Here is a 16,859-nt window from a genome sequence, read left to right as displayed (position 1 = left end):
ATTTAAAGCGCATGATTTATCCCAAATAATCATGTGAGCTGGAGCTTACCTTTCACAGTGCTGCAATTCAAAATGTCCTTACACTACAGTTCCCAGGACTCTTTGGAGGAAGCTATGTGCTCTACATGTGGTTTTTAATGCCTGGTTTGTACGCAGCTTAAACCCAGCAGCATCAGTTTCCTTTGTTTTCTGCGCATAGCTTCCAAATTGAGTTTTGGCAGCATTTAGACAGGCAGCTAACTCCCTTCAATTGCAGTAATATTGGTGGTGTGAAGCACTGCCTAGTTATTTCAGAATCCCTTTTTTCCTGCAAAAATCTGGTGGGTGGGAATAATTACAGAGCCGGGAAGACAAGGCACATAACACACGCACATGGCTCTATCTTAATCTAGGCTTGCAGCATCACAGTAGATGAGATGATGATTTCAGGTGCACACAAAAGCTGAGCTCCTCCTCCTGCTCTTTATCTGCCATGCCCTCTGAACACTGGCTCTGCTGGAGAGGGAAATTCCTTTGCTTAAACATTAAAACCCAACCTCAAGAGGGCTGGGCAAAAGATGAAAAGCTCCCCAAGGCAGTACTTCTCCTCCTCTTTTTCAGGCTAGTTTCCATTTAAATGTCTGCAAAGGCAGCCTCCTGCTGTTGCTTATTTTGTGTCTGGTGGGAGGTCTCTTTCTCCCTGCTTCTTCAGGATGGGGCATTTCAGCAACTAGACACCAGAAAGCCACTTTCTGGCTTTCCTCTGTTGATTATGCTTGTGCTTCCATTTGGGGGGAATGCCTCTTACCTTGCAGCCTAATAATAGCAGCTGGCTAAGCCTGGACGAGTGGTTTTAGGTGGCACTGGGAGGAAAGCCTGATGAGGAGAAGCAGAGAGAGGGAGGATTCAGACTGTGGTCACCAGCCTGATACAACCCCTTCTCCTAGGAGGGGCAGGAACCTTGGAGGGCTGGGTCACTCCTTGTAGGTGCCCCCCAACAAGATGTTCCTGTAAGGTCTCTGAATGACCCAAGAGCAGAGGTTTAGGATATGAGGAGATTAGATGATGACCAGGAGTGACAAAGTTCTCCGATGTCTGCTCTGCTAATGGTTTGGGCTGTGCTTCTGCACTTGGGGATTGAGCAGACCCTGGCCAGAGGAGGAAAGTCATGGGAGCACTGCACAGGTAAGAAGGGCTGGGGTGTCATTTATTGGGGTGGTTGGCTACACTTCATCCTCTGATCTTCAGCTCCTCAAATGAGCTTGCCTTCTAAATATGGGATCATGATTATATTGCAGAGCTCTATCAAATACACGGGCTTCCAAGTCCTTACCCACCCCCCACCCCCCGAAATAAACCATGATGTGTGAAATTAAAAGATGGGAGGGTCAGCAAAGATATCATGTAGGGTTGAAGTAGAATTATTTTATATAAAACAACAACAACAAGAACTGCCTGCTTTGGACTTTTCTGTGTCAGGTTCCATTTCAGCTGTGCAGAACCCTTGGCAAGACAAGAACTGTGTTACTGTGTTAGTTAACCTGGAAGTTAGTTTTCTTTCAGTTCTGTCATGTTATCTAGTTGTGAGTGAAAGTGAATTATGTTGATGAGCCTTTTGAGAGCAATGCTTCCCCCCCCCTTTGAGAAATCTCAGTTGATTAAAGCAAAAGTGCCCCGCTGCCCGATCCTGTGCGTGTTTGATCAGAGGTCTTCCTGTGGTTGATGGGGTTTTCTCCCTCGTCTATGCGTTTGGGATGGTAGCAGTAGTAAATTTACTAAAATATCATTCGATGGAAACTTTCACAGCATTCAGGAAGGAGAAGATTTTGACACACGCGCCCCCAGTCCCCTCTTCCAATTAGCCATGTATTCAAAGATGCATTCTTGGAAGTAGCAAATTCTTGGGGCTGTTAACCATGATAGGGTTGCCATATTTCAAAAAGTAAAAACACCCCGAAAGTTGTTGACCTTTTTAAAGGAAAAGTTGTTGAGCTTTTTTTTAGACAAACTCCCAACATTGTCAAGCTTTTTATTTTTTACAGTTTGTTTTTTTTACAAATTGGCTTCAGTTTCAGCGCTTTGATCTCTACAGTTATTGGAATCACAGCCGTGGAGACATATATGCTGGGTCTGCTGAAATAACTTTTAGAAGCACCTTTTTAATACAGAAAACCCGTGCACAATTGTTGCCCCTAATGAAGGCACTTGTTGAAATGTTTAGTCACATTAATAAACTCTCCTGGCACCTGTTTGAAGCTCATCTTATTCTGCTTTTCTGGGCAGATTTGGTGCTGTCATTATTATTATTTTTAAACCCTTCCACTTTTCTTTCTTTTTGTATTTCAGTCTCGCATATTAACATATTTTTGTGTGGTAAGTGCTGCTCCACATGTTACAACACTGCTGCATTGAGGACACATCTGTCTAGCTATTGACATGCAACCCACATCACAAATGACCATGCAAGGCACATATGCCAATAAGCTGTGGTTTTCGTTGCTTCCCAAGTATGGGCACAGAGCAAAATAAAACCCCACGTGTCTAACCATTGCACATTGCTATCTTCATCTGAGGTTTACATTCATTCCGAAAATGCATTCCTTCTGCATAGGAATTTTGTTCTACATCTAACAAAACAGCTCTAGCTTTGAGACTCGGTTCAAATGTTCATGCTGTGTTGGAGCTACTGATCCTTGTTAAAAACACCAGAGAAATTGTTTCTCTCTTTGCAAGTGTCTACACGAATATAGAAAATGAATGAGTTTGCCATCTTGAGCTGATGACTAGTTATATGCATTGCCTTCGTTTGCTTCTACTAAACAGTTATTTTGGGGTGGGTGGAGAGAATCTACCCCACAGTTAACTCACCAGGTTTTCAGGATTTGTCAATGTAATTTTAACTTTGCATAGAAATTAAACCATTTATATTTTGATTTGTTGTTAACAGGGTTTAATATACTGCTTGCTTGCAAATAGAACTTCTAAGTGCTTTACAAATGGCAGGGATGACGCAAATCATAAACCTGACAGAATAAAAGCAAGTATAAACACAAAATACTAAATTCCCCTTGGAATCACAAGAATTAAATCTAAAATATTCATATAACTTGATAGTTTATGTGCCCATGGGCTTATCTGTAAGTGTAATTATATCTAGGCATGCCTGGTCAACATTTTTTTGATGCCTTCTCTTAGCAAGCGGGAATATTGTAACAGGCAGGAATATTGTAACGTCCCAAGACACGTTACAGTGAACGAGCTCAACAGGGTAGTCTGGAAATGTCCATTTGCAAGTCCAAATATATTCCAACATGTTTTCTTTTCTGCACACCGTTTGAATTTTGGTGAGTTCGGCATTTCCCCGCACATATCTAAGGGTGTCCAGTGTTTGGAACTGGCCCGTAAGATACATAACTAACAAGGAACCATTGAATACACATTTTTAAATATATCTGCACATATTTTCTCCCCTCACCAATACAAAATCAAAGCAGTTTCAGTCACTAGTAATCTGTCTTGCTTTGAACCCGAGAATAAAAACTCAATTCCAGTAAGAAGGACTAGCGTCAATATCAGCAGGGTCATTTCAAGGACAAAATCCTCCCGAGTATAGAACATTTCTGAATTACCCCTCGATGGAAAAAGGAGAGCAAAATGTTCGAACAGACTGCATAAGTTCTTCAAAGCTCTTTATAGTTACATATTGCTAAGTGCTTTTAGTCTTTGAAACTAAGTGATGAGTGATGTGTGATTATTTCTATTCCACTTGTGGTTCTTTTCCATTCATATCAGCAGTGGGAAACATGTGGCCCTCCAGATGTTGTTGGAGTCCCTACTCTTAGTCAAGCAACATCTGGAGGGTTCCTCACCCAACTGACCAAGCATAGCGAATCTCTCTCTCTCTCTCTCTCTCTCTCTCTCTCTCTCTCTGTGTGTGTGTGTGTGTGTGTGTGTGTAAGAGAGAGAGAGAGGGAAGTGTAAACTGAGCATATGTTACTTAAACTATTCTTCCATATGTGTCTTAAATAAGCAAGATTCTTCGATTCCTGAAGTTAGTAATCTAGGATAATGAACTGATTTCTGGACACCACAGCAATACACAATTTTATGCTTGTGTATTGTACCTCTCTGGGTGCTTTCAGAAAGGGATTGAATGTGGTGGTGTTGGTGTTGCAAATGGGTCATTGAGAACAGCTTTGGTTTTCCTCACCAAGGGTAAATTTGGGGGGAGGGGAATACAGACTAGTGTTTTGATTTCAATGTTTTGTGGATGCTTCAAAAATCTTGTGCGTATGAGGAGCTTGCTCCTGATATCTCTCCACATTGTTGGGTTCTTCTTCTGGGGCTGCTGAGCAATCTCTAGGAATGCAAGTTTGATTTCAGCCCATTTCCTAGGTTTTCTTTATTTTAAATTACTGAAACAATTGCACAGTTATACTCTCCTGGAAGTGGCATTGCCGGTGCCTTTCCCACTAAAAACCATATTGCCTTATGTCAACTGTTGGAAGTTATTTAAAATGTAGTCAAGGGAAATAATGGGGGAATCCCCATTCCATGGTAAATTTTACCTTTTGAACCCCGGATGAGATTTCTTTTGCCAGGTTCAGGAGTTTTTTTTTGTCTGCGTTTATTTTTATGGTGCGCTGAAGCAGGGAAATCCCCTCTGCATCCTGAGCCTTAATGTTCGGTATTGTAATACTGTACTGCAAGACATTAATTTCCATATGTTATCCTTTCAGATGAAGGATTTGTGTATTGCATGGGGTATTTCAAATATCTAGAATTGCGATAAGATCAGGATCTTCTATGGTTCTGTTAAATAATATAGACACAAGACAACCACAGCCCCCTCTTAGACTACTTATATTGAATTTTTCGGTGGCAGAAAATGTTGTATTTGTCAGGCAGTGGAAACGGCTTTCTGCACCATCTGCTAAATATTAACTCATTAAAATAACAGGGACCATGGAGATGGATAAATTAATGGATTGTATCTGAAGAAGAAACAATATTCAGACTTAAGTTTTTTATTTGAAAAATGAGGAAAAGTCACATAAACTATATCATGCTAGACGGAGATTTCTTTCGTGTGTGAGTTTTTAAATCTGTTTCAATCTTAGTCTTCACCAAGGAAAAATAATTGTAACCCTTTGATGGTGGGTCTGGTGCACATTTCAGTACAAACTGCACATATTAGGTGTACCAACACCTTGACTGAGCAGTGGCTCAAGGCAACCAACTAGTACATATATTATTTTTTTTTATTATTTATTAAATTGTGAAGGAATTCCAGTGCAATCTAACTGCACAACCTTTGATTCTTGTCTTAGGATCTGTTTACACAGTAGTTGTTAACCAGTCTGGTGCTACAGCACACAACTGGGAGCGTGGGAAATGAAAGTGAAATGTTTCCTTCAAGATTTTGCAGGAGCAGCATGGGCTATAAAGCAAATTCCATTTGCCCACATGAATGCATCAAATCTTCAGCGTGAAGATGGATCCAGAAGCATGCAGGACATGAAAGAATGGACAAATGGGGGCACATTCCCAAAGAACTCGGCCCTAGAGAACTATAAAAAGCAAGACAACGATTTGCATAAGAGTGTATAAAAGCAATGGAAACACAGGGTTGTAGTCAACTAAGTCCTACTCTGACCAGTTGAAATAAATGAACCTACGTTAGTTATGTCCATTAACTTGTATGGGTCTACTCCGAGTAGGAATAGTATTGGACGTTGCAAACATACAACACTGTACTATTTCAATTGTTCCATCTGCATAAGCATTGCAACTCGCCCGATGAAACACCCCCTAGTCCCCCCTGTGCTGCTCTTTTGGGTCTCGCAACCCCCTTGAGCCAATTTTGGGGGGCTGAAGGGGGAGGGGATGGGGGGAAAGCCCTGTTGCACAAGTAACAATTAGTATCAATTGCACATGCATTTCAGCTGTAGACTGAAACATCTAAGGCAGTATTTCACTAAACAGTTCCCCTAGCATGAGGAGTTTTCAGTTCACAGTGAAAGTTCCCTGTGCAACCGCTAAATGTGTTCTAGTGGTGCCCCCAACCCTCCAGAACAAATTATGGGGTGCGAGCAGGGAGAAGAGAGGGTGGGGAGTTCCATTCTGCAGCTAACATTCCTTGAGCTTGGGCAGTGCTTTTCTTCTAGAAAAAATGGTTTGAGTACTGCGTACCCTTGAGTGTCCCCAGGAAAAAAACGCTGTGGTTGGGGAACTCTTTAGTAAGAAGGCACCCAGAAGGCTGATCTAGAAAGCCCTCAAACGCAGCCTTTGTCTGTTTTGAGACAGGAATTCTTAAATTGAGACATGATGGGCATGCAGAGGCCCTGGTCCACACCCCTTTTTAGAGTTCACCCACATAGGCCTCTGAGTTTCAATTTAAAATAATTAACTGGAACATGTTCAACAGGAGAACTCAGCCAACTAGCCTTAAGTCTGAGAGCTGTGCTGAATTCCTGCTACAGGAATGGAGAATGGCCTCCATCTCTTAGGGCCTGGCACACATCTGCCATCCGACGAACAACCAGACTGATGGATAACTGGCAAAGTTGAAGGCATTGCATGTACTGACAATACCAAAGGCTGATTCTCTCCAGTGTGGTTCAGAGACATGAGGAACCACTCCCAGTACACCTGGCAGGTGCTTCCATCACAATCTTTTAGAGCTGCCAGATCAAACCCACTGAACTGATGGTTGCACGTGGCCGATATTAAGATGTCATGTAGTTTTTAGAACACTTGTATATTATGCAACCTGATGCTTTTTTGAGTGTTTTCACACAGAAGATATGAGGGGCATATTCCTCACTCCCAACCCCAGTTGTATAACTTCAAGTGAACATGTTACTATGAATGTTTGCTGTGGAGATTTTGCAGGAAAGGCACTACGCTTGCAAGTTCAAACACCTTATACAAATGAAAAACTGACGTTTAAACCATATGCAGCATAAATATCTCAAGGAGGCTGTTGTGCTTGCGAGGTTCTGAGGGGCTTTGTGCATCCAGAGTGCTATTCCAGTTTGGTTATTTTAGAAGCCGCGCTGCAGTCAGGCTGCTTTCCCTCCCTGCTCCCTGCTTTCTTCTCTTTAGGGCCCAGAGTGGAGCTCCATCGCTTTGCCAGCCAAGGGAGATTTAGGCTCCTGTGTAACTTAAGAGCTTTTGAAAAGGCTGCCCCAGGCATTCCCTTGATCTCTCGGATGATGTGGCCCTCCTGAGTCTCTGTTAAAAGTGAAAGAAGGATCTAGTCAGAGTCTTCGCAACATAATTTGCCTCACTTCTCTCAAGTATCCACAGCTGCTGTTCTGTAATCATTAATAAGATTCTGCATAATCCCTCGCTGCACTTTAATCATTAAGAGTGTCTGTATAATGTGGGAGGTGAACTGAAAATAACTGCTTTGGCTTTCATTTTACGTCAGTTTGAGACGGAGGTGCTCCACCATCTCCGAGGAATCTGTCTGCAAGCCACAGACAGCTGAGCTGCTCAAAGTGCCTGTGCTAACCTACCACAGTCAGTCTTCCCATTGAGAAAAGAAACACGGAGCAGCTTTGTCTACTTGAGGAGGAGCATCACACCTAGGGATCAAGAAGGGATCTGATTTTTTAAAATGGGTAGTTCATTTACATCAGGGGGTGTCAACATTTTGGACTCCCATGGGCCAGCGGTGGAGTGTGCTTTAATGGCGCCCAGGGCGGGCGCACACATGTGCCGGGAGAGCTGGACAAAAGGAGCCCACTGCATGCCAGCCTAGCCCTTGCCAAAGCGACACCAGCCCTGAGCCTCTTTGCAAGGCTGGAATGATCCCAGCCTCGTGAAGCGAGGTTTGGGGAGGGCAGTGTGAGCAGCACCCCCACCCAAGAAATGTGCCCCCCATGCCCCTGCGATGGGTACATTTACAAACTAGAGAAACTCTTGTGGGCATCTTGCATACAGCACACACACCCTCCCCCACATGCACATAGGGTTCCTGCAGACACCCCTTTTTTCACATCCATGATCCTTTGTGCTCATGATGCTATTAGGTGCTCAAACATGATCCCACTTTCAACATAGTTTGCATCTGCAAAAGTCTGGAGGCAGTCACACTGCTTCATTTCCAATCAGTGCATATCCCATCACTTCCTGCTTCCTGATTATTTTTGTCCTAGTTTTGTTGCTCTGTAGCCTCCCTGGGCAACAGTCATGTGGTAGCACTGAGGAAATGTCACACAACAAATGAAAGAATAAATCCGCCACTAATATAGCACCTGTGTGGAGGGGCACTCACTTGCCCCTCTCCTGTAGGCTTGGGAGAGAAAAAAGGAAATAAGAAGCCAAACCTATTTTAGATGTTATATATGCATGCGTGGATGTGCAGAAGTTTGTTGTATATGACCTGCCTCCATGCATCCATCTGAAGATACATCAAAATGTGTAGGGTCTTTCAGATCTCAAAACTAATATATATAGATGTGCACATGCCTCTCACCATTCTTGCATTTATAAAACATCTGCAAGGGGGTAAACTTGAGGGGTAGGGAAAAGCCCAGTAGCTTTGATGTGACTAACAGCATGCTGACTGATACAGGAAATGAAAACAAAATTAATGACAGCATCCAACCAAATCTGGTGAATCAGTTGCAGGCACAGGATAATTTACTTTGCCAATCTTTAGTTGGGATAGATATATGCAAGGTTTTTGAGTTGCACAGCTCTTCAAGGTAGCTTATTCAACCTAGATCAAGAGAAAAGCTGGCTGCCTGTGTACTGTAGCTGCCCAGCTGCACTTATTGGCTCTTAATCCCAAACGAGGAAGGTTAGAACCGCAATTCAAGGCTGTCTACATTTACCATACTTTTGAAGCACATGACACCCCCCAAATAATTCAAGGAACTGTGGTTGGTTAACAACAGGTGCTGGAAATGGTACCTCTGTGAGGGGTAAACTGCAGTTCCCAGAATTTTGCAGGGGGGAGTCATGTGTTTTAAAAGCATGGTGTGTATGGAGCTATTAATGACAGAATTGCAAAATGGCTATCACTTCCATACAATTATCAGGCAATTTTCTTGCAGTGGCTCAAGACCACCATTTCCTTTTCCTCCTTAGGCAAAGAATAGCAGTTAATTTAAAATGTGGGTTTATTTTTTTCCTTTTTAAGGAAAGAAATTATATTGGTGCTGCATAAGCATGTGGAGCCTCCAGGTAAGGTTTAATCCCTTCCTATTTGCCCCCACCCCCACCCCCCAGCACAATATTTGGGAAGACATCAAACGGTGGGGGTTTTCCCTGCTGCTAAATGGACCTAATTTGGTGTTGCTGGTGTTTGTTTGAAACACCGCAGACAATCTTCACGCGGCTCAGCTGGTCCTGCAAGGCTGGTGTCTGTACTTACCAGATGTTTTCTGTCATAGAGGCTTATCCTCTTTCCCTCAGTCCATGTGATTCCCTAGGGCCACACATGTGTCTTGCTTTCTTCTGTGAATAATTTGAATTATTTGTTGTTGTTTTTTAATAATATTTATTGAAAAAAGAGTTTTCTCAAAATTACAAAGATAAAAAAACAAAATTATAAAAAGAAAAAACAACAAAAGAAGAAAAAGAAAAAACAAACCATTATTTTCAAGTTATCCATTTTCGTTACCTTCTTTCCATGACCTCCTCCTCCTCCCTTCTCTTGTATCTTGATTTATAATTGTCACAGCAAATCCTTTTCATAATTCATAATATTCTGTCATTACGTTACCTTACTCTATTATCATCTTATCTTATAAAAAGTCTTAAAACTTAAAACTTAAATCTTATCTTTACCAACTTCTCATAACCATTACCTTTTTACCTAGTTCTTAAAACATTTTTTACAAGAGCCAAGTAATTTCATTTCAACATTTTCCCAACATTCATAAAACATTTCTAGTAATAGAAAAAAAAGAGAATAAAAAACAATCCAATCCTCTTCCAGCATCCCCTCCCCCCGGTCCCGGGATTGTCAGTCCTTTTTATCCCGTTATTCTGGCACATTAACCTGGTGCTCTTACATCCGAGGCCTTCAAATCTCTTCCATGTCCCTTCCGCAGTTCTTCTTCATATTTTCCTTTCACTCATGGGAACTCCAGCTTAGTAATGTTTTTGACCCTTTTCAACAAGTCAGCCCCTTTCTCATAGTCCAGACTAAGCTCCATGTGGTATTTTAAGACATGTTTCAAATTCCCTCCCAAATTGGAAGTCCCAACAGCTCGAAACCTCTGGTGGCCCATTGCCAGACTCGGAAAGTCCAAACATCCCTGCATAGGGGGGTCAGTCCAACCCCCCATTTCCAAGTCAATCCAAGCTTTGTCTTTCCAAATCTGGTTTTTCCCAAGTTCATTTATCAAATCCAAAGGTTCATTTCCGAATAATTTGAATTATTTGGAAACTGACTATCTTTTTGTGGAGACGTATGTAGATTTGAGTGAGTTTGTTGCGTAACAAAGATAGCTAGGCTTGAGGCCAAATCCCTGGAACCTCACATCTATATCTATCTAGTAATGCTGCAGTTGTCTGATTCTGGGCTGCTGAAATCACCTGTTTGTAGACCATCCACCCTGATTTGATTGCACAAAACTCACATGGAGGTTAGACGATGTCTGGTCTTTATTAAACGGCTCAGGACTGCAATGCCTCAAGGACTGTCTCTCCCCATATAAATTCATCCTGGCTGTGTTCATCATCTGAGGCACTTCTTTGTGTGCCTCTCCAGTGGCTCTCAGTTTGTGAAATTCTCTCCCCAATGAGGTTCGCCTGGCACCTTCATCATATAGTCATACCTCGTGTTACGTTTGCTTCACATTGTGGCTTTGCAGGTTACGAACGTGGCAAACCTGGAAGTGTTTACTTCCGGGTTCGCCGCGTGCGCATGCGCAGAAGCGGCACTCTACTTATGAACTTTTCGGGGTGCGAACGGCACCCCAGAACAGATCGCGTTCGTAAGAAGAGGTACCACTATATATATATTTAGGTGACAGGTGAAAATGTTCCTCTTCAACCAGATCTTTGGCTGATTTATATTTTACTGCCTTTTAAATGTGTTTGTGGGAGGGTGGGGCTATTGTTTTATTATTTTGGTTTTAACTACTTATTTGTGTTTTCATCTTGCATTTCTGTCTTGTGGACTGCCCTGAGATGGAATAAGTGTTTAGTTTCAAAAAATAAAAGACACTTGCTTAGAATAAGGGATACAGTGGTACCTCAGGTTACATACACTTCAGGTTATAGACTCCGCTAACCCAGAAATAGTACCTCGGGTTAAGAACTTTGCTTCAGGATGAGAACAGAAATCGTGCTCTGACGGCACGGCGGCAGCGGGAGGCCCCATTAGCTAAAGTTGTGCTTCAGGTTAAGAACAGTTTCAGGTTAAGAACAGACCTCTGGAACGAATTAAGTACTTAACCCGAGGTACCACTGTATCTGGCAACCATAGGACTTGATGGTCCACTTTCAGTTCTATGTCAATGTCCTTACCTCTGTTTGGTTAAAAAAAATCCAGAGGGATTTAAAAAAAAAATCTTCTGCATGCAGCCAGCTAATCAGTTCTTCCCATTATTTTGATTAATCTCGAAGCCGTTTTCCTGGCATAAGTGCCTGGCCTTTCAGGAACAGCCTTTGCAGCCCTTTGCTGTGTTTCACCAGTTTTAGTAATGTGTTTTGGCGCTGTCTCTGGTGTAGATCTGCGTCCTTTGGATATTCTCTCCGAAGTGGTTCCTGTGAATGGGGTGAAGAGTGGGATACGGATGATCCAGATCCAAGGAGCACGTGGCTTCCAGTTCTCTGCAATGCGCCCTCGCTTTCTCAGTTTTCCAGCATCACGGATTTTCATATACTGTGACATCTTCCCAGAGGAATTCTCCATTGTGGTCACCCTAAAAGCTTTCCCCATGCAGTCCAAGGTAAGCATGTGGTAGGTTGTTTTGTTTTTTTACACTAGAGCAGAATCACGTATCCACCGATAAAATCGTGGTTGGTGAATTCAGTTTGCTAAACCTGATCTTAATTACCGTAATACTGTAATCAATTTGGCAAACTTCGCAATATCACGTGATTTAAATAGCTCATTCCATATAAACTGTGACTGGAACAGTTGTTGGCATATTTACTTGGATGTAAATGTACTCGGATGCCTGATAGAATCACTATGCATAATTTATGCTGTAGGTGATGAAATAAAACTGTCACAGGTGACAAGAGATAATCTTTAATTGGTCATGATGTGCTTTATGAATTATATCCTTAAAAAAAGAACTTGGAAAAACATCCTGGGGTTTCCTTTTTTTCTGGATTGTGATAGCACAGGAAACAAAATGCAACAGGAGCTTGATTCTATCTTTATTTGGAAGTTGGGCTGTGTACACACTCCCTGTTCACTCTGCATCCAGTGTGTTCCCACCACAGGTTTGGGAATCGGTATACACACAATGTTTGCCTCTATCCTGTCATTTCTCATGAAATACAGTGGTACCTTGGTTCTCAAACTCAATCCGTTATGGAAGTCCGTTCAACTTCCAAAATGTTCGAAAACCAAGGTGCGGCTTCTGATTGGCTGATTGGCCCCGGAAACAATGCCGAAATGGATGTTTGGCTTCCAAAAAACGTTCACAAACCACAACACTTACTTCCGGGTTTGTGGCATTCAGGAGCCGATTTGTTCGTCAACTAAGCCGTTCGGGAACCAAGGTTCCACTGTACTGTGTTTTGAGGTGTTCCCTGACATATCAGTTTCAATCTGAAGTTAGCTAGAGAACCCCCTAGATGAATTTTGAGGTGGTGTACACAGAGAACTGGGAATTGTAGTTCTCTGAGGTGAATAGGGTCGCCCTAATAACTCTCAGCACTCTTGACAAACCACACTTCCCAGGATTCTTTGGAAGGAAGCTATGACAGTTAAAAGTGGTATGATACTGCTTTAAATGTATTGTGAAGCTGGGGCCAGCGTGCTCAAAAAATTAAAGTAGTGATTCATATGCTGGTAGAAGAAAATAATGTATTTCAGGCTGACAAGCTTAACTGTGTTTTCAAAAAATGAGTTTTGGAGGACATTTATTTGGAGAACCTTATTGTTGCTCCAATGCTTAGGATTAAAGGTTTTCTTTTCTTTTTTTGCAAAAATTTTTGACTGGTCAGGTTGATAAATAGGAGGAGCAGGGGGAAGCTTTCCAACTAACAGCCTTTAACTGTCCTTTCAGAGAAACGAGTACATCTTTACGGTTTTGGAGGAAAACAGTGACACTCTGCTGCTTGGACTCCGATATTCGAGGAATAAAATTCACTTCATCTTCTGGAGCAGAGAGCTTTCCAATGGCTGGCAGACACGGGTCACCTTCCGGGACGTATTTTTGGCAGACAATCAGTGGCACACACTGGTACTGGCAGTAACTAAAGGCTCCTTCTCTCTCACTGTGGACTGCAGCATCCCCACAGATGTGTACGTGAAGCACGTACAATTCAGGGGTAATTTTGCCGCCGCCACCATCCCTGGGTTGGGGCTGCATGGAAAATTACACTGCCCAGAACTGGGAAGTCTGAAGGCTTTGTGCAAAACGTGGGAGCTCTTTTCATCAGGTCCTGGCCAAAATCTGCCTCTGGTTTTCTACAGGCACGCATGCACCTCCGTCCACCTTCCAGAAAAGCAAGAGAGAAGCATGATCACAGGAGGGAGCAGCCTATGGGAGGGTGTGTGAGAATGTAACAAAAGCCTGCTGGATCAGGCCAATGGCCGATCTAGTTCAGCATCCTGAAGAGAACCCCAGGGGCTAAAGGGCTGCATTTGGGCCTCCCACCCGCTGCCTAATGGTGCTCTGTACTCCAGTTTAGCCTCCAGACTATGAAAGTGTGATTGTAGACAGGGTGGGTAACCAAGTAGGTCAACAAGATGCAATGTCATGGGAGCAATTAGCCTGTCATAGCCACCCGGAAGGATTGAAGGCACAAATGGATTGCAGAAACAGCAGATAAGCTGCAACCCTATTTTGCACAACTTTATAAAAAAAAATATAGTACAGGCAACTCCCCATTTACATGCACTCAAAAGGTGCACAACTCTGCATACACGCAGGCTTTTCCAATGGTCTTTCAAATACAGTGGTACCTCGGGTTACATACGCTTCAGGTTACATATGCTTCAGATTACAGACTCTGCTAACCCAGAAATAGTACCTCGGGTGGAGAACTTTACCTCAGGATGAGAACAGAAACCGTGTTCCGGTGACACGGTGGCAGCAGGAGGTCCCATTAGTTAAAGTGGTGCTTCAGGTTAAGAAAATTTTCAGGTTAAGAAAGGACCTTCGGAACAAATTAAGTACTTAACCCAAGGTACCACTGTATATGCAATTTCACTTAAATGCAAGGTGCCTTGGAATGAAACTCCTGTGTTGGGAGTTGCCTGTAAATGGTTTACTCCCTAACTCCCAGAGGAGCATAACCGTCTGAGTCTGACACCATGTATTGTCCAAGATTGATAAGCTAAGAACAAATCTTTGTGTCCCGTCATGGCTTCTTTGAAGTGAAACAAACCACAGCCCCTAACTTGGACATAATGCCAAGCTAGGGGACCATGGTTTGCTGCTCCTATTCATACTAGGGAAGGTGATGAAGCAGGAACTTCCTGTGTCTTCATGGTAATCCTTACTGCAAGGGGGGACGGGACATTTTCCAGCCTGAATTCCCTTGTAGGCAACATTTGGGGAGTGTGTGTGTGTCACATTCCAGGGGTGGGTGGAGCCTAGAGTAAAAGTGGGCAGAGCAATGAATATACATTTTATAGTAAGCTAGTTTCTGTGCACAAACACCTCTCTATCCTTCATCCAGGGAAGCAAGAGGCAACAGCAGAGAGTTCAAGGACTCATTCCAGCCAGGCAAAAGCACTCAATGAGATTGTGAAGCAGGGCCAGTGGGAGGTGTGGCTGGGAAGGATTCAGGTCTGGGGAGAGTCTCAGGGGCCAGAAAGAAAGGCTTGAGGGACCACAATAGGCCCATGGACTTCAGGTTCCGCAACCCCTGATGTGTGAATGCAAAGTTTTGTTACCTCTGCTGTTACCAGTGACGATGACTTAACTGTCTGGATACATATTGCTTTCCTTTTTATTCACCTTAGGATTACAGATGCTGTTTTCCCCACATCCTTGACTGTGACAGGATCCCGGTTTTATGTAGGGAGCAGAAGGAGAAGAAAAGGTTTCTTCACTGTGAGTACACTATTTGTGTTGAAGAGATTATCATAGCCATTCAGCATCCAATGGGCTGACTCTGCCGTACATGGGGATGGAGATGTGCATTATCAATGCATGCGCGTTTAATATCACTTTAACTTTCATTGGTATCCCCAAACCATTTTGAGAATTATAGCTTGGCAAGATACCGAGAATTTCTTGTTTGAGATTCCTAGCTTCCCCCCTTGTGGAAATACAGTTCCCTGGGTTCTCAGAGAAAACTGACCAATTTAAGTCTAGTATAGAGACAAGTAGAGACTGCAGCAAAATGTTGCAGCATACCCATCCTTCTAGCAATGGAAAGGGCCAAAGCTCAGTGGTAGAGCACGTGTTTAACTTGCAGAAAATCCCAGGTTCAATCCCTGGTTCCTCCAAGAAGGGCTCCTACTGAGAATTAGTTAACTATTGACAGCCAGCGATAGAAATAACGCTGAGGCAGATGGACTGAGGGTCTGGCTCAGTAATGGTGGCGCAAGAGACACTGCAGGTGAAGTCGAACTCTGAGGATACTGGAGGAGCCATGTTTTCAGGCCAAGGCAGTGTTGAAGGGACAGGGACTAGTGCATCATCTGACTCGGAACCCTCTTCAGCAGTGCTGGCTGGTGGCTATTGGGATTGGTGGGCCAGAAGGCAGGAAGGTCAACAGTGGGTGGAGCCAGAGCCAATGAGAGGCAGAGCCAACTGATTCTGTTTTTGTCCCCGTCTTCCTTCCGGCTGAGGGGCAACGCTGAGACTCATGAGAAGGAAGGGGAAAGGCAGTGCCACCCAGTGGCGGAGGAAGCATAGGGGCAAGGTGAGGGCGAGGCGATCCACCCGTAGCGGCGGGGTGAGGACGGGGCAATCTGCCCATAGGGACGGGGTGCACCATGGGGCCTCCGGAGTCTGCCTGCCTCCTCCCAGTCAGCCGCCCTACAGCTGGAGAGGAGGCAGAGGGTGGACCGTTTGGGCAGAGTGGAGCCTGTCCACGCCCAAGCCACCGTGTCTCTTCCAGGAGAAATGCATGACTCGGGCATGCTGCAGGCCCCACGGTGAGTGCTGCCCAGCATTTTGTCACCCCCAGCAGTGGTGACACCCGAGGTGGCCCACACCCACCGCACCCCCCCTTCTTCCGCCCCTGGTGCCACCCTCTAGACCAGCCTTTCTCAACCTGTGGGTCCCCAGATGTTGTTGGACTACAACTCCCATCATCCCTAGCTAGCAAGGCCAGAGCTCAGGGATGATGGGAGTTGTAGTCCAACAACATCTGGGGACCCTCAGGTTGAGAACCACTGCTCTAGACTATTTGTACAGTAAGTAAGAAGGCAGACAGGTGGGGTGTCTGAAGGCAGACCGAGGTTGGTGGGTCAGTGCCCCATTGCCCTAGAGGGCCAGCCTTCACTGCTTTTCAAGCCAACACGGGTACCCTGTGATAGGGGACGTGACAATTTTATGTAGGCTGTGAGGTGAGATATTGATAAAAAGTAGTCTGCGTTAAGAGTTTCTGTGACATTCATCAGCCATGTTCTGTGCAGGCCTCATAAAACTCTGGAGTATGCAGAGCTCTGCATAAAGATCAAACCAACTTCAGAACAGACCCTGAGGGAATCACACTGATGGAAGTCGTGGTACTAATCTGCTAGGAATGCTTTGGCTTCCCCTCTCTCTTGT

General features: G+C 43.9%; 1 protein-coding gene across 2 annotated transcripts in view; it reads left to right on the top strand.

Moving 5' to 3' along the window:
* Positions 1–599: 599 nt before the first annotated feature.
* TSPEAR (thrombospondin type laminin G domain and EAR repeats) overlaps positions 600–16,859 on the top strand; it is a 39,791-nt gene continuing 23,531 nt past the window's right edge. The window contains exons 1-5 of one of the 2 annotated variants that reach the window (XM_082221803.1): positions 600–1,164; positions 9,134–9,177; positions 11,677–11,897; positions 13,191–13,429; positions 15,098–15,188. In XM_082221803.1, coding sequence (XP_082077929.1) covers positions 1,148–1,164; positions 9,134–9,177; positions 11,677–11,897; positions 13,191–13,429; positions 15,098–15,188 — 612 coding nt within the window. In that variant the 5' untranslated portion in view covers positions 600–1,147. The remainder of the gene's footprint in view (positions 1,165–9,133; positions 9,178–11,676; positions 11,898–13,190; positions 13,430–15,097; positions 15,189–16,859) is intronic. The other variant, XM_082221802.1, reaches the window with a different exon arrangement.

This window comes from Podarcis vaucheri (genome assembly GCF_965113315.1).
Source record: "Podarcis vaucheri genome assembly, chromosome: 5".
NCBI classification, from domain to species: Eukaryota; Metazoa; Chordata; class Lepidosauria; order Squamata; family Lacertidae; genus Podarcis; species Podarcis vaucheri.
Note: the sequence above shows the minus strand (reverse complement) of the source record. Positions and strands in the feature narration are given on the sequence as shown.